At 40.9% G+C, this 17,826-nt stretch overlaps 1 protein-coding gene across 10 annotated transcripts in view; it reads left to right on the forward strand.

The window, feature by feature from the left end:
* Positions 1–2,763: 2,763 nt before the first annotated feature.
* The window catches only part of unm_hu7910 (un-named hu7910), a 32,336-nt gene continuing 17,273 nt past the window's right edge, over positions 2,764–17,826 (forward strand). For 3 of the 10 annotated variants that reach the window (XM_051393370.1, XM_051393371.1, XM_051393375.1), the window contains exons 1-5: positions 4,521–4,767; positions 4,837–4,905; positions 6,395–6,598; positions 8,945–8,989; positions 12,180–12,248. In XM_051393370.1, coding sequence (XP_051249330.1) covers positions 4,614–4,767; positions 4,837–4,905; positions 6,395–6,598; positions 8,945–8,989; positions 12,180–12,248 — 541 coding nt within the window. In that variant the 5' untranslated portion in view covers positions 4,521–4,613. Of the gene's footprint in view, positions 2,985–4,422; positions 4,768–4,836; positions 4,906–6,394; positions 6,599–8,944; positions 8,990–12,179; positions 12,249–16,577; positions 16,629–16,721; positions 16,749–17,317; positions 17,366–17,553; positions 17,599–17,826 lie in introns of those variants that run through there. The other 7 variants (XM_051393376.1, XM_051393377.1, XM_051393378.1 and 4 more) reach the window with 7 other exon arrangements.

Here is a 17,826-nt window from a genome sequence, read left to right on the forward strand (position 1 = left end):
GTTATATTTTGTTATATTTATAATTATATTTAATCCTATTACGTGTTATTATTATTATTCGATATCAAAGTGTTAGCCAGTTAAGTTTCTGTGGATCACTGATACTGTTACTGTTCAAATCTTCACACTACGATCATTAATCATAACCTTTATAGCAGAGTCTTACGTCTGTGTAATGATATAAAGTTTAAATTTAAGTTATTACTTAAACAATTCATTTTTAGAGTTAGGTGTAATTAATGGGATTGACTGAGTTACTGCTTTTCATACCTAAACTACGTCCATGTGACCAACAGAACAATAATGTCCTTCTACCTCATTAAAAACTCCACAATCTATAAAATATATATAAGTCTCTCACTGGTGTCACTCACAAACATCCTCCTAGTTCCTGAGTGGAGGAGAACTTTAAAATAACAGACATTTATTACCCTGGAGTTATAAAATAAGTTGATAAAAACATCCTGTTGTTGAGACGATGAAGATAATTATATTTTTTTTCTCGTTTTTTAAAACCAATAATATACAAACAACTTCTTCTGTCCCACCTCCTAACATGATCAATGATTTCCCAGCATGCTGCTGTTTCCAGTGTGAGGTGTACGAGAGTCTCCCCCTACTGTCCGCCATCAGTAATTCAGGTTTTTATTGGGATATTTTATCATTTTTATTCTCTATATTTAAGCTTCTGTTGGTTGTTTTCTATTGAAACATTGTCTACACACCAGACTTTGTTTTATTTTTAATCAATTTAAGAAACTATTTACATTAATGAGCATCTCTCAGTGTGTGTGTGTGTGTGTGTGTGTGTGTGTGTGTGTATGTGTGTGTGTGTGTGAGGGGTTAATGCATGGGTCATGACCGGTATGTGACACATGATTTGTGTATTTAGACATCATGTGTGTGTGTGTGTGCGTGTGCGCCTTTATGTTTCTATCCAGTCTGTCCAGTCTGCACACCTGTCCTGTCACACTTCAAGTGCCCCCCCCCCCAGTTGTGCCAGTTAGGGTTAAACTTTCAGGGTGGGAACATATTCGCTACTGCAGTACATTTTCATACACTCACTTTTGTAGGATATTCTCTAAAAGATAAACATTTTCATAAAGAAATCACAAGCAGAGAGTGCTTCACATGAAAAATGCATCAAGTAAGCATAAAGAAAACACCATAAGTAATATAAAATAATGCAAAAATGATCATAAAAACCTGTATAAACGTCATAGGCTAATTAATGTAATGGAGAATAAAACCCACTTTGTAGAAGTAGTTAAAAAAGACAATAAAAGTTACAATTAAAAATAAATTTCTGCTGTAACATAACAGCAAAGTTAACACATTTCCTCGTCCGTATCTGTAATTCTTTCACCTTTTTCCTCCATCTGTTTGTTTTAAAGCAAATTAATTAATTAGACAAGAAACAATCCGACTTTATTCGCAGGAGAAAACTTCAGAATTCAGTTTATTTTCCTCACAAGGTTAAAAGAGTGATAATAACTCTTCTGCTTCGTGGTTCCTATAAATGTTATACTACAGCGCCCCCTGCAGGAGAAAGCAATCACTGCTCATATTCAATCATTATAGTGTGGATCAATAAACTCACAGTTTCCCCCTGACGTGTTTAGTTTTTAATTCTTATTTATAAATCAATATAGATATATATCTTGTAATCAGCATTTTATTCATTTTTCTAACAGAATTTCAGCCTTTACATAAAAGCCTAATAAACTTCATTTTAACGTAAATATACAAACATTCATCAACTTTCCCTCCTTTCCGACACCCTAAATGGTACATAAATAACATAAAATTAATAAATAAATAAGAAATAAATGTCTTTGGGGTGCAGATTCTGTACGGGACCAATTGGATCCTTAAATTTCCTCTGCCGTTGAATTTTGTGTTTCATGAGTTTTCGAGGATGTTAAAGCCTCAAAAATGTGATTAATTTGGTTTTAAAATAATAATAATCACAGTGTTACTGCTCGGGCCCTAATAGAAGAAATAAAGGAGACAAGTGAGGAACAAAACAAACAATTTAGACCATATTTAATACGTAAGACAACTATTACAGACGTTTTTAAATAAAAGTTGGTATATTTAATTTACATTTTACATGTTTGACACTCGTAGAAAGTTTTGTCTATTGTTTTTTTTAGCATTTAGTTTAGATTCAGCATTTTGTTAAATGTTAGATATTGAATAAATGAGGTGATATATATGTATGTGTGGTTACATACAGGTGTAAAATAATAATAAATACAGTTTGTCCAATAGAAGATTAATAAACCGAGCAGGCACTTAATGGGGAAACACAACAGGGGGAGCTGCTCACTTTATTCATCAGCTCATAATGCAACCTGGTGATGATGATGATGATGATGATTAATCATAAAAAATGATAATCTTTTAGATTCTGCGGTATAGTATAAAAATATATGTTTTTGTACACTTTAATGTGATTGTTTTTGACTTTTAATCATATTTTCTTTCTGTTTTTTTATTCATTATGTAATCCACATTAAAACCTGAATCAATAAAGTGAATAAAAACACCCATCATGATGTCTCTTGATGTCTTCCTCCGCCCCAGATGTTTAAAACTCTGCCACGTTTTTGCTCCTTTCCAAAGACAGCCGAGACTGGGAAGCTGCTCCTGCCACCTGATTGGTCCACACTCACCAGAGCCCGCCTTTAGTCCCGCCCATCGGCCGGATCCGCGGCTCTGATTGGTTGGAATTTAAAGCCACTCACGGTTACTATGGACTTTGCTTTGCTGGTATCCAAGTGAGGACGTGATTTCTTTTTGTTGGTTTTTATCTCGTCGCTTCATCAATGAGAGCAGAAAGTAGGAGCTCTCACTTGCTTCATCTTTTTATCATAAATAAACCTTAGTTAGGTTGTTAGCTTATATAAGCCGGAACCAGCTGGGGAGGATTTACGAAGCAATGGCCCAGAGGAAGAATCCCAAAACCCACTCCAAAAAAGGTCAGTACCCTTTTCCTCGCTGGATTCTCTGAGCCCTGGAGCCTGTCTTCCTCCGTGCAGAATTCCATCTCATATTCTGCTATTTAAAGCTGTTTGCCCAATCGGTAAAGATTAAAGTCGGGGAGAACGGAACCGAAGATGTTTTCTGAATCGGTTAGAGGCATCCTTTAATGCGGCTAACATACCGACACCATATGCAGCACGGGGTACGGCTTTCAGCGCCGGATCACCCGTAGTTCCCACGGTCTTTTTCGGCGAAAGCGCGTCCCGCTGCCGGGGCGTCTGGAGGGAGTGTTAACATCAGATTGTATTAAAGCAAACATAGTTTCTGTATTCTACTATATCCGAACTGAGGAGTGGTTTTTATATGTTTATTTAAACGCCTTTAATCATGTTTTTATAAATCTTAGCTCTGCCCCAAACCAAGAAAATATTAAACTGGCAGAATTTTGACTGGAGTCTGGTTTGACGTTCTCGCGATATAAGAAAACGGGGCCAGTTTAGCCATTTTTATTGTTGTTGCTAGCTGTCATAATATCCAGAATATAGAGGACTTAATAAATCCAACTTCACCAACTGCTGGAGTTTAAATGAAAGGATGCTCTGTGTGTCTGCTAGCTTGCCTGTCCAGCGGTAGCAGTGGAAGTAGGGCGAGGCTAACCTAGCCTGCTAACATGAGCTAACAAGCTGTTAAGTTTTGACCAGGCAGCAGTTGATGTTGATGTTCCTGAGGGATGGAGGGGACCACACACTGACACTACTCACCTTATTTACACATTTATAAGCCTCTGACAGACATTTCAGGTTATAATCATATAGTTTATAATATCATTATCAATAACTGGTGCAAAGAAAAAACATGTTCCTGTTGTTGTTATTATTATTATTAAGTGTTTCTGTGCTAGTCTTGAGTTCTGTGACTATTTGTGATAGTTGCACATTATTCTTATACAATTAAATTATCATAGTATTGATTATTGAAAAATGTCATTTTAACTCTTTTAAGTTCACATCAGTTATATTGTTCCACTGTTTAATAAATAAACCTACAAAAACTGTATTTAACATTAAAATCCAAACATTGTGTCTTCCTTGATTTATGGAGTTTCCTGACGGACTCGTTGCTAAAAGAAGTTAAAACTGTTAGCTCGGTTCTGCTTTAAAGGTCCAGTGTAAGAAGGATCTAGTGGCATCTAGTGGTGAAGCTGCAGATTGCGACTAACTGAACAGCACTCGCGTCGGTATTTATCGACCTGGGTTATAAATATGTTTGTTATAAGAACTATACGTACTGTCCCTTTAAATGTCACATACTGTGTGTGTGTGTGTGTGTGTGTGTGTGTGTGAACAAACAAGTGTCAAGGTTATTTTGTGGGCTATTCTGTCCTCTCTGGCATCTCACACACACACACACACACACACACACACACACACTCCCTGGGTTTGTCAGCTCTAATAATAGTGTGGATCAGGTTCTGGATGGGAGGAGGAAGAGGAGGAGGAAGAGGAGGAGCTCTTTCTCTCTCAGTATCTGTCGTTCTCCCAGTTCCCTCATCTGGTCCGGAGGCTCTGGTTCTGGTTCTGGCTTGGTCCTGTCTTTGTGTTCCCCGTAGACCGTGAGGCGGTCCAATGCAGCGCTACCGCCACTACGGCGCCTCCTACTCCTCCTCACCCTCCTCAGTTCCTGTAGAGGAGGTCCACGCCGAGGAGGAGGAGGCGTATGAGGAGGAGGCGGAGCCGCTGATACAGGAGGAGGAGGAGCCTGTGGTCCAGGAGGAGACAGGTAGGATGGGTGTACAGATTGGACCTGGTTTTGGTTTTGGGTTTGGTTCTTATGGTGTGGTTTGATTAGGAGGCGTTAATGAGGAAGAGGAGGTCCCACGGGCGAAGGAGGAGGCGCAGCCTGTCGTAGAGGAGGCCGGTAGGAAAGGTTTGGCGTGGATTGGTTTGGCGTGGTTAGCGTGTGTGTTTGAGTCGCTGTGGTTTTTATTGGCCTGCTTTGGTTTGACCTCAATACCTCCTGTAGCTTTTTCTCACGGTAACAACGAGAGTTTCTTCCTCCCGCCAGGTAGGTTATGTGTTCGGTGCCGCGTGCTACCGGCCCGATTCGGGGAATGAATGAAAGTCACGCCTTCTTCTCACCGCCGTCGGTGGTGAAATGAACTGAATTTGTCACCTGTGTGTGTGACCTCGTTTTGATGAAACTGAAAGTGGTGTGGTGACTTAAACGTACGACGACCTTTAAACCTAGGGGCACAAACACACAAACACATGAAGAAGAAGCATCATCTCTTGGAGGAGTAGGGGGAGGAGGAAGAGGAGGAAGAGGAGGAGATTGAACCTGCCGTGGCACAACCAAAGGAGAAACATTCCACCTGTGGTTTGCATACAAACAAATACACTGTCTCACTCCTTGGACACGGTTTCTCCTTCTATGTTGCTCCACCCAGGAGTGAGTCGGGCTCTCACTCTTTTAACTGTGCAGCTCTGTTGGTTGATGCTCCATCTGTCACACTAACACAGCTTTAAATAAAAGCATTCAGACAGCACACACTGAGGCTAACTCAGGCTTTTTATTGCTTTTAGAAACACAAACTAAAGAGTCTCATAAAGACTTTCTGGGCTGTTTCTGGGTCCGTTGATCAGATGTGATTGTGATACATAAGTAGCTGTTGTCGTTAGCTACAGTCTGTCAGCTCTCAGTGTTGGAGGACAGACAGCTGTTGTCTGTCTCTCTCTCTCTGTCTCTCTCTCTGTCAGGGTGATCTTGACTCTGTCGCTCTATTCCTGGGTCGGCCTGCCCTTTCTGGCTCCTGCCATGTTGTCAGTGTGCTTTCTCACTTGTGACCCATCAATACACTCTTGATAGTTTGATATGAAAAGAGTGATTTTTGATTTCACTTAAAGTTGGATTTTCTTTTAATCAAACATTATAAAACGCTGTAAAGGTTTTGAGTTTGATCCACAAGTGAGTCTCTAATTTCTACTTTCTGTTCCTATATTTGATTTGGACCATTGACTCCGTTTACCGACACCATGAAGCACACAGACCCACACAGTGCAGCCGTACAACGACGTCCGCCGACAAACTAACCTGCAAGCCGATTTTACGCCTGTTTACTTACTTTATCTGCATGTTGTTGACCTTGTTGTTTCTACACACACACACACACACACACACACACTCACACACACACACACCTCTGTGTCTCTAACAATGTGCAGTTGTCTGTTGGGTTACAGCCCGTCATACCACAATACCAGGACAACCGTTGCTCTAAACAGTGAGGTAATATTAACCTACAGGTAACCATAGCAACGGTGCTCAAACCTCACGCTACGTTATTAAACTGACCACTAACGCACGTTTTAAATGCAGGATTTTAACATTAGGATTTTCATGTTTTCAGAGGGGAAGACGCCGCCGGTGGAAAGCAAGAATGGAAAGAGGACGGAGAGAGGAGGAGGAGGAGGTGGAGGAGGAGGAGGAGGAGATGCAGGAGGAGGTTCTAAATACTCCATGTTTACCTGGTTTGTGGTCCTGGCTCTGCTGGGAGTCTGGAGCTCTGTGGCCGTGGTCTACTTCGACATCGTGGACTACGACAGCGTCATCGGTAAGTAACGGTGTGCAGAATCTGGCCCTGATCTCACTCTGCTGGTGGATTGGGTTTTATCCTCCAGGTGCACAGAAAGTACTCAGTAGCTCGTCTGTATCACAAACACGTAGTGTGTAAAGAGAAGACATTATTTGAGCTTGTATAATGCTGCTGAAAGAAGAGATGTCACCTCTGAGGTGAGTGTGACATTAGACCACAGCTGACCTTTATACAGACGTAGTCGGCTAACGCTCGGGGGAAGAATTTAATCTAATTTCACATAAGATCCATACGGCACAGTGTGTCCATTCAGCAGACTGCGGCCTGCTACGTAGCCGTTAGCCTGACACAGAAACTGCGTGAATGTGCTTCTAGTGACTGTAAAAGCTGGAGTTTTGTTTGCATCATGGACACAGAGAGTCTAACAGCAGCTGCTCATGGCTTGTTGGCTCTGTTAGCTGTTGTGTCACACACTACGCAGCCTCGTAGCCACGCCCCTTATATTAATCTCTCTGCTGTATTTTTGTAGATTTGCTGGGAGGGAATTTAAAGGTTTAGTTACACTTAATTTTACAACTTTTAAGCATTTCCTTGAGAATGAAACTGCTGCTGTCAGAGAAACCACAAGATCCACTAATATTTAGAACAAATAAGTGTAAAGTTACTCTGAAAAAAGACATATTGGATGTTAATCTGTGTTGATTTCTAGTCTTACAAACAGTTGTATAGAGTTTCATGTTTCAGCCGGAGCAAAAAACACATAATGAAACACACATTTGCTGGCTTAGTTTCTGGTTTGCAGCAGTGCAACTTCTCAACTCTCACACAGAGACACTCAGACACTCAGACATTGGACTGAAAGTTGCAAAAAAAATTGTGGTTTTCATATCGGAACATGTGGTTATGACAGTCGTGAAGGGCTTTCACAACCTCTTTCTCGCAGACAGGCAGGCAGACAGGCAGGCAGACAGACAGACAAACAGACAGACAGACAGGAAGGTATCATATGTTTATCTTATCTCAAACTTCATCTCCCATTTGACCAATCAGAAAAAGGTTAGAGACTTTATGGCTGCATCTGTCAGATGGAAACGAGAGATAAGAGTTACTGAGCTACGACTTCCCATTAAAGGTTGCATACAGTATGAGGGAAAAGAGCACAGTGTCAGCTTTATATCCTCAGTTTATATATAGAGTTCCCTGTTCAACCAGGTTACAGTAGGGATGGCGGTGTTGTGAAACTTCTTCTCTCTGCTCTGCATGTGACGTCAGCCCTGCTGCATGAAAATGTGTCATACAAAACTGCACACAGACCACTGAAATGTTCTAGTATTTATGGAAACACCACAATGATCACCTGTAAGGGCAGAAATCCTGCAGATATCAGGCATCAAGGTCGGGTATTTACAGTTGTAATTGAAACCATATCTGTTGTTATTCAGAACCCCTTTGGAACATTTTATATCTGATATTTTCTTTGTGGCCCAGAACTCGTCACAAACCGATTTACAGGTGCTGCAACCCACTCGTTACCTCTGTTATCAGTTTGGAAAGAAGACATGATGAGAAGTTTTTAAATGTGTTTTGTACGGACGACTAGACTGTTGACTAGAATCAAAATAGTTTTTACACATTCAGTTTTTTTAGTAGAAAACTTTCCAGTGAAGCACAAACATGTTTGTGAAAGACCTTCAGTGCTTCACCGTCATAGACTGTATAAAAGAAGTGGACATAGCCATCGTGACCCCCTCTATGGACTATTTTGCCCCAACTGGACCATAATTTACTACATTTTTAACTAATTTTGACTTTTTATCTCATTATTTGGACTAAACATGAACATTTCTTTATTATCAAGGCAAAGTTTTTATCTTATTTTTGTGTTTTACTGGCAAACAGGCTTCCGTAGACTTGACTCCATGAACTAATTAGGAAACTGTTTGATGAACTAATAAATCGAGTGAGAAGTTGGAGGTCATTTCTCATAGACTTCTATACTATCGGGCTTCTTTTTGCAAACAGCGGAGTTGCCCCCTGCTGGCTGTTAGAAAGAATGCAGGTTTAATCTGCACTGGCTTCACTCTTCAGATCCAGAGCGTCCACTTCTTTTATACGGTCTGTTCACAATTAAAGTCTCTCCATCGGTGGCGTTTGCTGTGAAGCAGCTGAGGTCTAAATCTAATGTGTGACATTGACTCATCATACAGCTTTGTGTCTCCTCTGTAATTCTGTGTTTCTTTGTACTAATTCAGTCCTCTTTCACTGCAAACAGAGCTGCAGATTCAACCTGCGATGCTATAATCTCTTATGGCCTCTGTCTTCTTCTTCCTCTTTTCTCTCTCCGTGTGTTGTCTCTGCATGCAGCCAGAGCTAAGGAGTTTCGTATGAACTTTTCTGAAGTTTTACAAGGTATGCTCTCAAGATTTAAAACGTCCGCTAATGTGACTGCATGTTTCATATTACACTGTGTGCTTCCCAAAGAACACCACGAGTTCAGTTCAAAAAGGACAAGATGTTGTTGTTGTCTTCACCACCATTGGCGTCATTGCAGTCAGCTTCTCCCGGTTAGGATTCCTTCAGTGTTCATGGTTCAGGAGGTTTCTACCGGGAGCCCAATGATCCACAGAGGTCTCCTCCTCTCCAACACAAACAGACCCGCTGATTAAAACCACTAAACACACTGAATAAAGCAGTTCCACCTTAAACACACTGAATAAAGCAGTTCCACCTTAAACACACTGAATAAGGCAGTTCCACCTTAAACACACTGAATAAAGCAGTTCCACCTTAACAATCACTGCTTCTCCCACGCTGTTGGACAGACAAAGGACGTCCCGGAGGGGCTGCGAGCCGAGCTGCTGCTAACGTTAGCTCAGCTTGTTTCTCTGATAACTTAAGATCCAGACGTCCGATGACTAAAATCCTTCATCCGGTTCAAATCTAGAGTTAAAACTATAGTCTGAAACATTTCCACATTAAACTGTCCATAAAAACTAGGCCTATGTTCTCTACGTTGTGTGAGTTGTATACTTGAACACTGTTGGAAACATTTGGGATAATGTAACGACACATTACATTGCAGCTCTACACAGTAAACTGAACATAGTGTCAATTCAGCTGTGGTAAGAGTTAATATTTAACCACACTGAGAAGTCTTAATAAAGTTTTACACTATGAGGAAAATCACATCCACAGGGTTGCTTACACTGTTATTCATAATTTACTCCTTTTAATTCACATGTTAAACCTACTCAACACGAAATGTTGATTTTTAATTGACTCAGTGTTTCCTCTAGGATTTTTTTTAGCAGCGGCGGCAGGCCCGTACTCTAATTGATACTACTATATTTTTAGTGTTTGGCTATTTTCTACTTTACCACATCCAGCTGACACTTGTACACAGTTCAGAGTGGGAATGTTTTAGCTTTTAGGCCAAAGGTAGACGGAAAGCAGTCTAATTATAGTTCTTCCTGTAAGTAGAAAGTGGTCGAGATGATTGGTGGCATCTATTTCTCACCAATGTTATATTCAGCGGTGAGTTTTCTGTACATGTTTGCTGTGACTAGAAACTATAATGAAAGTAGTAATTGTGCCAAACGACACAAACCAGCAGCTCTATCACTAGTCTGCGCTGTATCTTTCCACTTTAATACATAATACTATATACTAGTGTGTCACCAACTGAAGCTTGCATGTGTTCACCTGGTTTAATTTAGTTTTGACAACAAAGTGGAGGTTTTGTTCACAAATGGCTTCAGCTGGAAAAAACAAGAAGGCCATTTAAAGGCTGTGTACCTGACTACAGACCTACTCTGGGAAATGACAAATGAGAAGAAGAGCGACGAACTAAACGGAACTTGTTTTGTGCTTATATCATTGTGGTTTCTTACTAAAAGCCAAAACGGGCAACAGTAAATACACTCTGCACTCGGAGGCAGCTGAGTGGTTCAGATAACCTCAACCACACATCTTCACGAGGGCTTATGACAGCAGATTTAAGCTTAAACATTTTTTATCTCGTATCTGGAGCGAATTCAGACTCTTAATCAAGATTTTTTTGTGTTGATTTTAATGCATTGAAAAAGAGAAGATAACAGATGCTGCGTGATAAGTTGCTGTAACAGACATGGCCGTCCTCCTCCACCACATCCTTCCTCTTCCTCTTACCCTGCTGTCTCAAATAAATACTTAATGCACGTACACTCGGCGGCTGTCAATATGCAGTGTTATGTTCTTATTAATAGCTTGAAGAAGTGGCTGCTTCCTGACACAAAGCTACTCTTCTGTGTAGTTTCAGGCTCGGTTCATATGTCGTCTCTCTTTCTCCCCCCGACTGAGCCAGTAGCCTGGCAAGCTAACGGTATACAGTATATCAGCGGTTCCCAACCTTTTTCCTTAAGGGAGCCCAGTTGAGTAAACTGACTCAGTGACATATTTTATGGATGTTTCATATTATATTCTGTTTAATGTATTTTTTAACAATCATACAGACTTCAGTGTTTTCTTCTCCCTGATGCTTGGCCTTTGTTCTATCAGCTCTTTGGTTGTTTATCAGAGAGTGAAGGTTCTGTGAATATAACTCGTGTTCAGATCTTGAAAGTCTATATCTTAAATAATAATACAAACAATATAATTTAATTTTCTTACACCCATTAAAATCCAGAAGCCCTCACCGTGAAACTTTGGCAACTACCAGGTTGGGAACCACTGCAATATAATAGAATAAAACAAATATAGACTTGGGTAGGGACGGGTTCAGGTCTCAGTTTGAGGTCCGTACAGAACTCCAGTCACTACATTGGTAGGTTTAGACAAGAAATGTTACTTAATGGTTGAGGTTTTTATCTAAATCTCTTTACAGGTCCATGAACACATTATACAATACATTATTGCATTAACCACAACAAACCACTGCCACAATCGCAAGTAACGTCGCATCTTCACATCACATCCAGTCTCTGTTTTTTTAATCAGTCCTTCCAGGACATTGTAGGCTTTTTTTGGGGATTGTTGCAACCTAAAAAGCTGGTTCCACAGCAGCTTTACCAAAAGATTACGATGCATGTTGCGATGTTTTTTGCACTGAGATTGCGGGAGAAAGTGAAAATTGCAAAAAAAAGTGGCAGTTTTGTTTTGTATAATTCATTAAAGACCAAAGAATAGCATCGTTAGTAGTTCGGTGACGTAGGACACATAGTGTCTTCTAATCTTAGAAATGCTGAAAGTTTTATATTTTTGTCAACATAAAAGTAAAAAAATTAAATAAATTAAAGATACTTGAAATTGTTACTTATTGGAGGACTTGTATTTCACGATGAAGCTCATCCATTCACACACAGTCATCGGAAGCAATTTGGGGTTCAACATCTTGCCCAAGGACAATTGGAGAGGGGGAGCTGGGTATCGAACCAGCAACCCTCAGATTACTCAATGACCCACCCTAACATCTGAGTCGCCCTGAAGTTTATTAATCATCTTATTCAACAATTAGGGACATTTTTGGACATTTATTACTTTAAAAGTAAACTTGTTTGTGTCGACAACAAGAGGCTGTATATGTGCGTCACTCAGCCTTCCTCTCCTCCTCTTCCTCCTTCAGGGAAACTGACGGCCTACGACACCGATGGAGACGGAGACTTTGACGTAGAGGATGCTAAAGTTCTGCTCGGCAAGTCCACTTTTAATTCTTCTTGGTTCTCTGTTATTGTGCCTGCTGTCTGTGTGGTTGTGCCTGAAGACCTGATGTGGTTTACAGTCGTGTCCCTCAGTGCCTCAGGTGTAAACCCAGTCTTACTCTTTATGTAGACCTGTATGTCAGTGGGTCTAAAACCAGCCTCGTGGTGTGTCAGCTCACACTTTCTGATCGCCTGTTTTGTTGCCTGTGTGAATGAAAATCAGCAGCGTGACTGAGAGTTCATAGAGTGGGAACCTTCAGCTGCTGGTGGCTGGTAGCAGTAACAATCATGTAGCAGCCTGTACTAACTGTACTAAATGTTTGCATTGTAAGGAGAAATACCGTCCCAGAGTCAGGACAGTTAACAAAACTATTCAAGAAATTAGTATTAGTATTTATATTTACGCTGTACCTTCAGTGAGAAATTATGTAATAATAAATTAGAAGAATTTAATACAGTTTAATAAATGAAATAAATGTCATCGACTGTGTTTAATAAGTTTCAACCATTAAAATGCAGATGAATCAATGAAATATTGAAGTTCAAGATGTGAATCTGTTCCAGAAACATGAAGGACAACAACAATAATCACTAGAAATGCTGCCAGCAAATACTTTTCTTGAGTTCTTGAAAGCACCACAAGCTTTCAGGTTCAAGTCTGAATGTTTTCTCTCTGTTCATTATTCTAAAAGTATCTGACGTCTACATATACATATACGACCTGACAGTAATGTTATGGCAGAGAAACTGACAGACTGGCCACAGCAGCGTAGCAGGAACAGTGAGCTGGTAGTCAGAGCTAATAGAGCTAATGAGCCGCTGCTGTCAGATTATCTGCGTCCATGCTGGAAACACAGTCAGCTGCGACTCTTACAGTCACGGCGGCGGCGGCTGTGTTGTAGCTAAGGCTGACTCTTCGGTATGTGTGTGTGTGTCTGTGGGGGGGCTGTCAGTGTGGGATTGAGGTAAAGATTACAGTCCGGTGCTTCTACAGCATCTAAAGTCCGAACCACTGCGCCACAATATAAACATACTAAGTAGAGGGTTAGCAACAGCTAGCATAACCTCCTGTGAATGATGCGTCTCCATCAGGATACATTTGAAAATGAGCACAGCGGTTTCACAGACTCCCACCAAGAGAGGAAGCTGGGGGAGGCTTGGGGGAGGCTTGGGGGAGGTGGGCCGGCCTCCTCTGATTAGAGAGCGTTAACGTTTTTATAGAAATGTCCCAAACTGTCCACTCTGTGTCAGTATTGGACTTTCAGGTTGATTAAAAACAAGATATGTAAAGAATGTTAATATTAACAGCAGCATTGATGTGTTTCATCATATTACGGACATTTAGAGCAAAGATGGCCGCCTCTGTTCCTTGTTGTGAAGCAGACAGGAAGTCAGAGACTGCCTGACGAGACAGGAAGTGAAGGATTATTTGTTATCTATGGATCATATGCAACTTCTTTAACTCACTATCTTTCTCTTTCCCACATCATCATCCTTTATTTTTTGGCCCTGTTTTTGTTACGGTTGCTCTCCATTCCTTTGAACCATCTCCTCTCCTTCCTTCCTTACATCCTTACTTCTTTCCTTCTGTTTCTTGCACTTTCCCTTCCCCTCCTTTTACTCCTCCTCCTCCTCCTCGTTCAATATCCTGCCTCCCTTTGTGCTTCACCTTTGTTTCTACCTTCCCCTTCTTCATCTCCACCTCTGCTCCCATCCTGTCTGTTTTTCTTCTTCTTCCCTCCCTTTCTTTTCTCTCTCCCTCTCTCTTCTCGTCAGGCTTGTCCAAAGATGGCGGCGGTAGTGCGAACGCCGAGTCGCTTGAGGAGGTTCTTAATATTTTAGCTGAGGAGGGCTCTGATTGGATCTATGGCTTCTTCACCTTCCTCTATGACGTAGTGTCCTCGCCCGTAGAGCGGGGCGAGGAAGAGGAGGAGGGGAAGGAGGCGGCAGCTGAGATGCAGGACGAGGGTGGCACGACCTCCTCTGATGACGGGGAGGTCAAAGGGGTCATACTGGACCTCCAGAACCAATAGGAGGACAGGAAGCAGAGCCACAGCCAGTAGCAAGGCTCCCTGGTCCCACTACCGACCAATGAGGATCAGACTGGGATGTAACCCAGTCCAGCTGGAGGAGGATGGGAGTGTGTGTGTGTGTGTGTATGTCGAGGTGCAGAGGACCTGATGGAGGACAGTCTGATTTCCTCTGCAGGGCCAAACTGGGGAGATAAAGGGGTCCATTTTAAATTAACTGTTTAAATCGATCAAAACACGTTTCAACCAATTATAGTGTCGGTCTGTCCTGGAATATAATGGTATCTGTGCAAAATTAATAAAATACACAATTTATTATTATTTAAATATATAAAAAACGCAATCGGATGGACCTGCAACCACGTAGTCGGTAAATTAAACCTAGTTCTCTCGGAATCCAACACAAACGAACACGTCTGTCTGTGCAGTTTGTAATTCTTGTAGAGGAACTATACGATTGTTTTAAAGGTCCAGTGTGTCACATTGAGGAGGCTCTATTGTCAGAAATGGAATATAATATTCATAGGTATGTTTTCAGTAGCGTTTAATCCCCCGAATGTTGGAAACGTTGTGTTTTTGTTGACTTAGACTGAGCTGTTTTTATCTTCGCCTTCCATGCAGTCCGCCATGTTGAACCGCCACGTTTCTACAATAGCCCAGAACGGACAAACCAAGAAACCAAACACTCAATACTTACTTATCGATACTCTAATTGATACTACTCGCCATAATTTGGTGCAACAAATAAAGACACGAAAAGATTCAGCAGTTGTTATATTATTTATTATTAGAGAAATAAGTACAGTTATTATTGAGTTACTGCATTTAGCTGCATTCATTACATTTAGTAAAGTGAGCCTGCAGTTTTTAGCAGGATCGTTTGTCCAGGAGCTTATCGATGTTTCACTGACCAGTCAGGATCCTGTACCGGTTCTCGACACCCATCCCTGCCTGTCAGGCTCCACATAGCCTCACAGTCCTGTTGTCTGTCAGCTGAACGCTTTCCTAAACTTCACAGTGTCACTGTGAACTGAGAGACTATAGTTTATGACTGATTTAAATCGGCCAGTTGCTGCTAACCTCAGTTAATGAATTGCTGATGGCTAAAAGAAAGACAGAGAGTTTTATTTGATATTAACATGCTAATGAGTTGAAGGTGATGATAATAAATGTGCTCGACTGTGACTGTACAGCTTGTTATATTCTGTGATATTAATAAGACTCACTTTATATTAACAGTGCTTTTACTTTTCTGCCTGTAAATCTCTAATATAACACATTTATAGATGATATTCTGCTTTCTGTTTGCTTTCTGAAATGTGACAGTCGGCGAGCTGATCGGATCTTTTACGCTGTTTGATTATTCTGATGTTTTAGTCTTATTTATGTGTTTCAGGCTGCAGTCAATCAATAAAACCTGAAGTAGTAAGGGTGTAAAGATATAGTGATATGAGTTGAAAATTGGTTTTAATGTAATAGATGCGACTACATCGCAGACCGATCTATGAACCGGTCGATGGTTCGTTAACGTTAACACAGCGAGGCTCGCAAGCTTGGTACTATAGACAAACATGACACCTATACAGGCGACAAGGAGTTTGTGGATGCTAACACAGCTAGCACAAGCAAGAACACACAAGATATTAAACACTTTCCAGCCACAACTGAGCTCCAACTGGGCGAGATCGAAGGTAATCGCGGCATCAAGTCTTTATTGTCTGTGTCTGTTGGAAAAGCAATAAACACAATGACTTGTAATTCTGAGACATTTGCTTCAATTTTTTCCCCATAAAGATACAAATACTTGGGAGTCCCCATATTTTATAAAATATATGTTGCTTGAAGATAAGCAATGTCACTTTTAAAGAATTGGTTTATTTTAATTTAGAATGGAAAATAAATGTCGTCCCCCCTACACAGTACACATACAGTAATGTGCACAGTTTCCATGTAACTTAAAGGTCAACAGTTGGTTGTAATGATATAAAAGGAACTACAGACAGTTAAAAAGACTCATGTGGTCTGTCAGTCTCAAGAGTTAACTGCCATTCAAGGTGTTTCCTGTTTGGTATCAGACTCCTACAGCAGTTTGAATCTGGCTTCTTTGTGGCCAAATATCACTAAAAAGGCATTTAGACATGACACCTAAATACACTGCAGCCATTATTAATGTTCTCTTGCTAGAACAAGTCAAAATGTCTGCGTAGAGAGACAATATCTGTTTATACATATTTTGACATATTTAAATGGCAGCCGACGTGTGCTGACTTGCTCTGCTGTCTGTCTGTTCAGATGAAAAGAAGTTGAAAGGTCCTGCTCTCAGAAGAGACAGGCTGAGAAAAGGTACTGTATACACAACATATGTGTTTGTGTGCTGACCTCTGTGTGGACTCTAAGAGCTCTCCTGACAGATCTGTCTGTTTCCAAACCTTGTAGAAGACAAGAAAGAGGCGAAGAAGAAAGGTAGTAGTTTCCTCTGTTACTGCACGACTGTGTTTGATCCTGAATTGTGGAGTGAGGCATTAACGTCCAGTTCCCACTCGTACTGAATCTGAAAGCATGTGTGACACTGCGGGGATGCAATGAGAGAACATCAACGAAAGAACCACATGAACCAGAAATCAGAGAGCTATCTGCTTCTGCGTATTTCGTGTATTTCCTGTAAAAAACAGGCAGTTGGGGGGTCGCAGTAGCCAGTAGTGTTGAACGAGTGTTACATCCAGCTATAACGGACCCATTATCTGACTCTGGCGGACCGGGAATGAATGCAGCATCTGATGCCAATAGAGCAGGGAATAAAGTACCGAGGTTTGGCTACCGGCACCCTGGGGTGAAGTCTGCTAACGCTAGCTGCACGATAGCTCTACTTTTAGCAACAAGTCAACTGTAAAGTTCTCCAACTACTTATTGGGATTGTTGGATGAGTATGTTGTCGAGTGTGTTGTGGTCGCAGTGTGCTTTGCCTGGTGTGATGATTTGATGTTTAGTTTTTTCGTCAGTATCAAACTACTATGATGTGTTTCCCATCCTAGAAGACAAGACGTTAGAGGCCAGCGATCAAGAGATAAAACTCCCAAAAGGTAGAGTTCGGATCCCTCTGTGTGGGTTTGTGTGTGTCTTATTGTCCTTTATCCGTCTGACTGAAGAAAACCGGTAACATGATCTGACCGTGTGAATAAAAGCTCTTATATTTGATATCTTTGTTAGCACTGAGCTGTGAAACGCTGTGTAGAGATGAATCTGAGCTGTTTGTTCTCCTCTGTGATAGACGACACAGGAGGGGAGTCTGCTGCTAAAAGCAACACAACCAGAGGTATTAAAACCTGCCGCCTGCACGTCTGAAATAAAGATGTTCATGTTTTAAGGCATGGATTTTGGTAGCTGTGTCGTACCATTATTGGATTAAATCCATAAATAGTTTTATTTAACACTATGAACTTGTGAACGATATGACAGTATATTCCATGAAACATTTCTTTGTGTTTTTATATCAGAATCCAATCATTTTATCTTCCTGTAAAACTAAATGTGACGCGTGTTT

Source organism: Dicentrarchus labrax, unplaced genomic scaffold (assembly GCF_905237075.1).
Source record: "Dicentrarchus labrax unplaced genomic scaffold, dlabrax2021, whole genome shotgun sequence".
Lineage (NCBI taxonomy): Eukaryota > Metazoa > Chordata > Actinopteri > Moronidae > Dicentrarchus > Dicentrarchus labrax.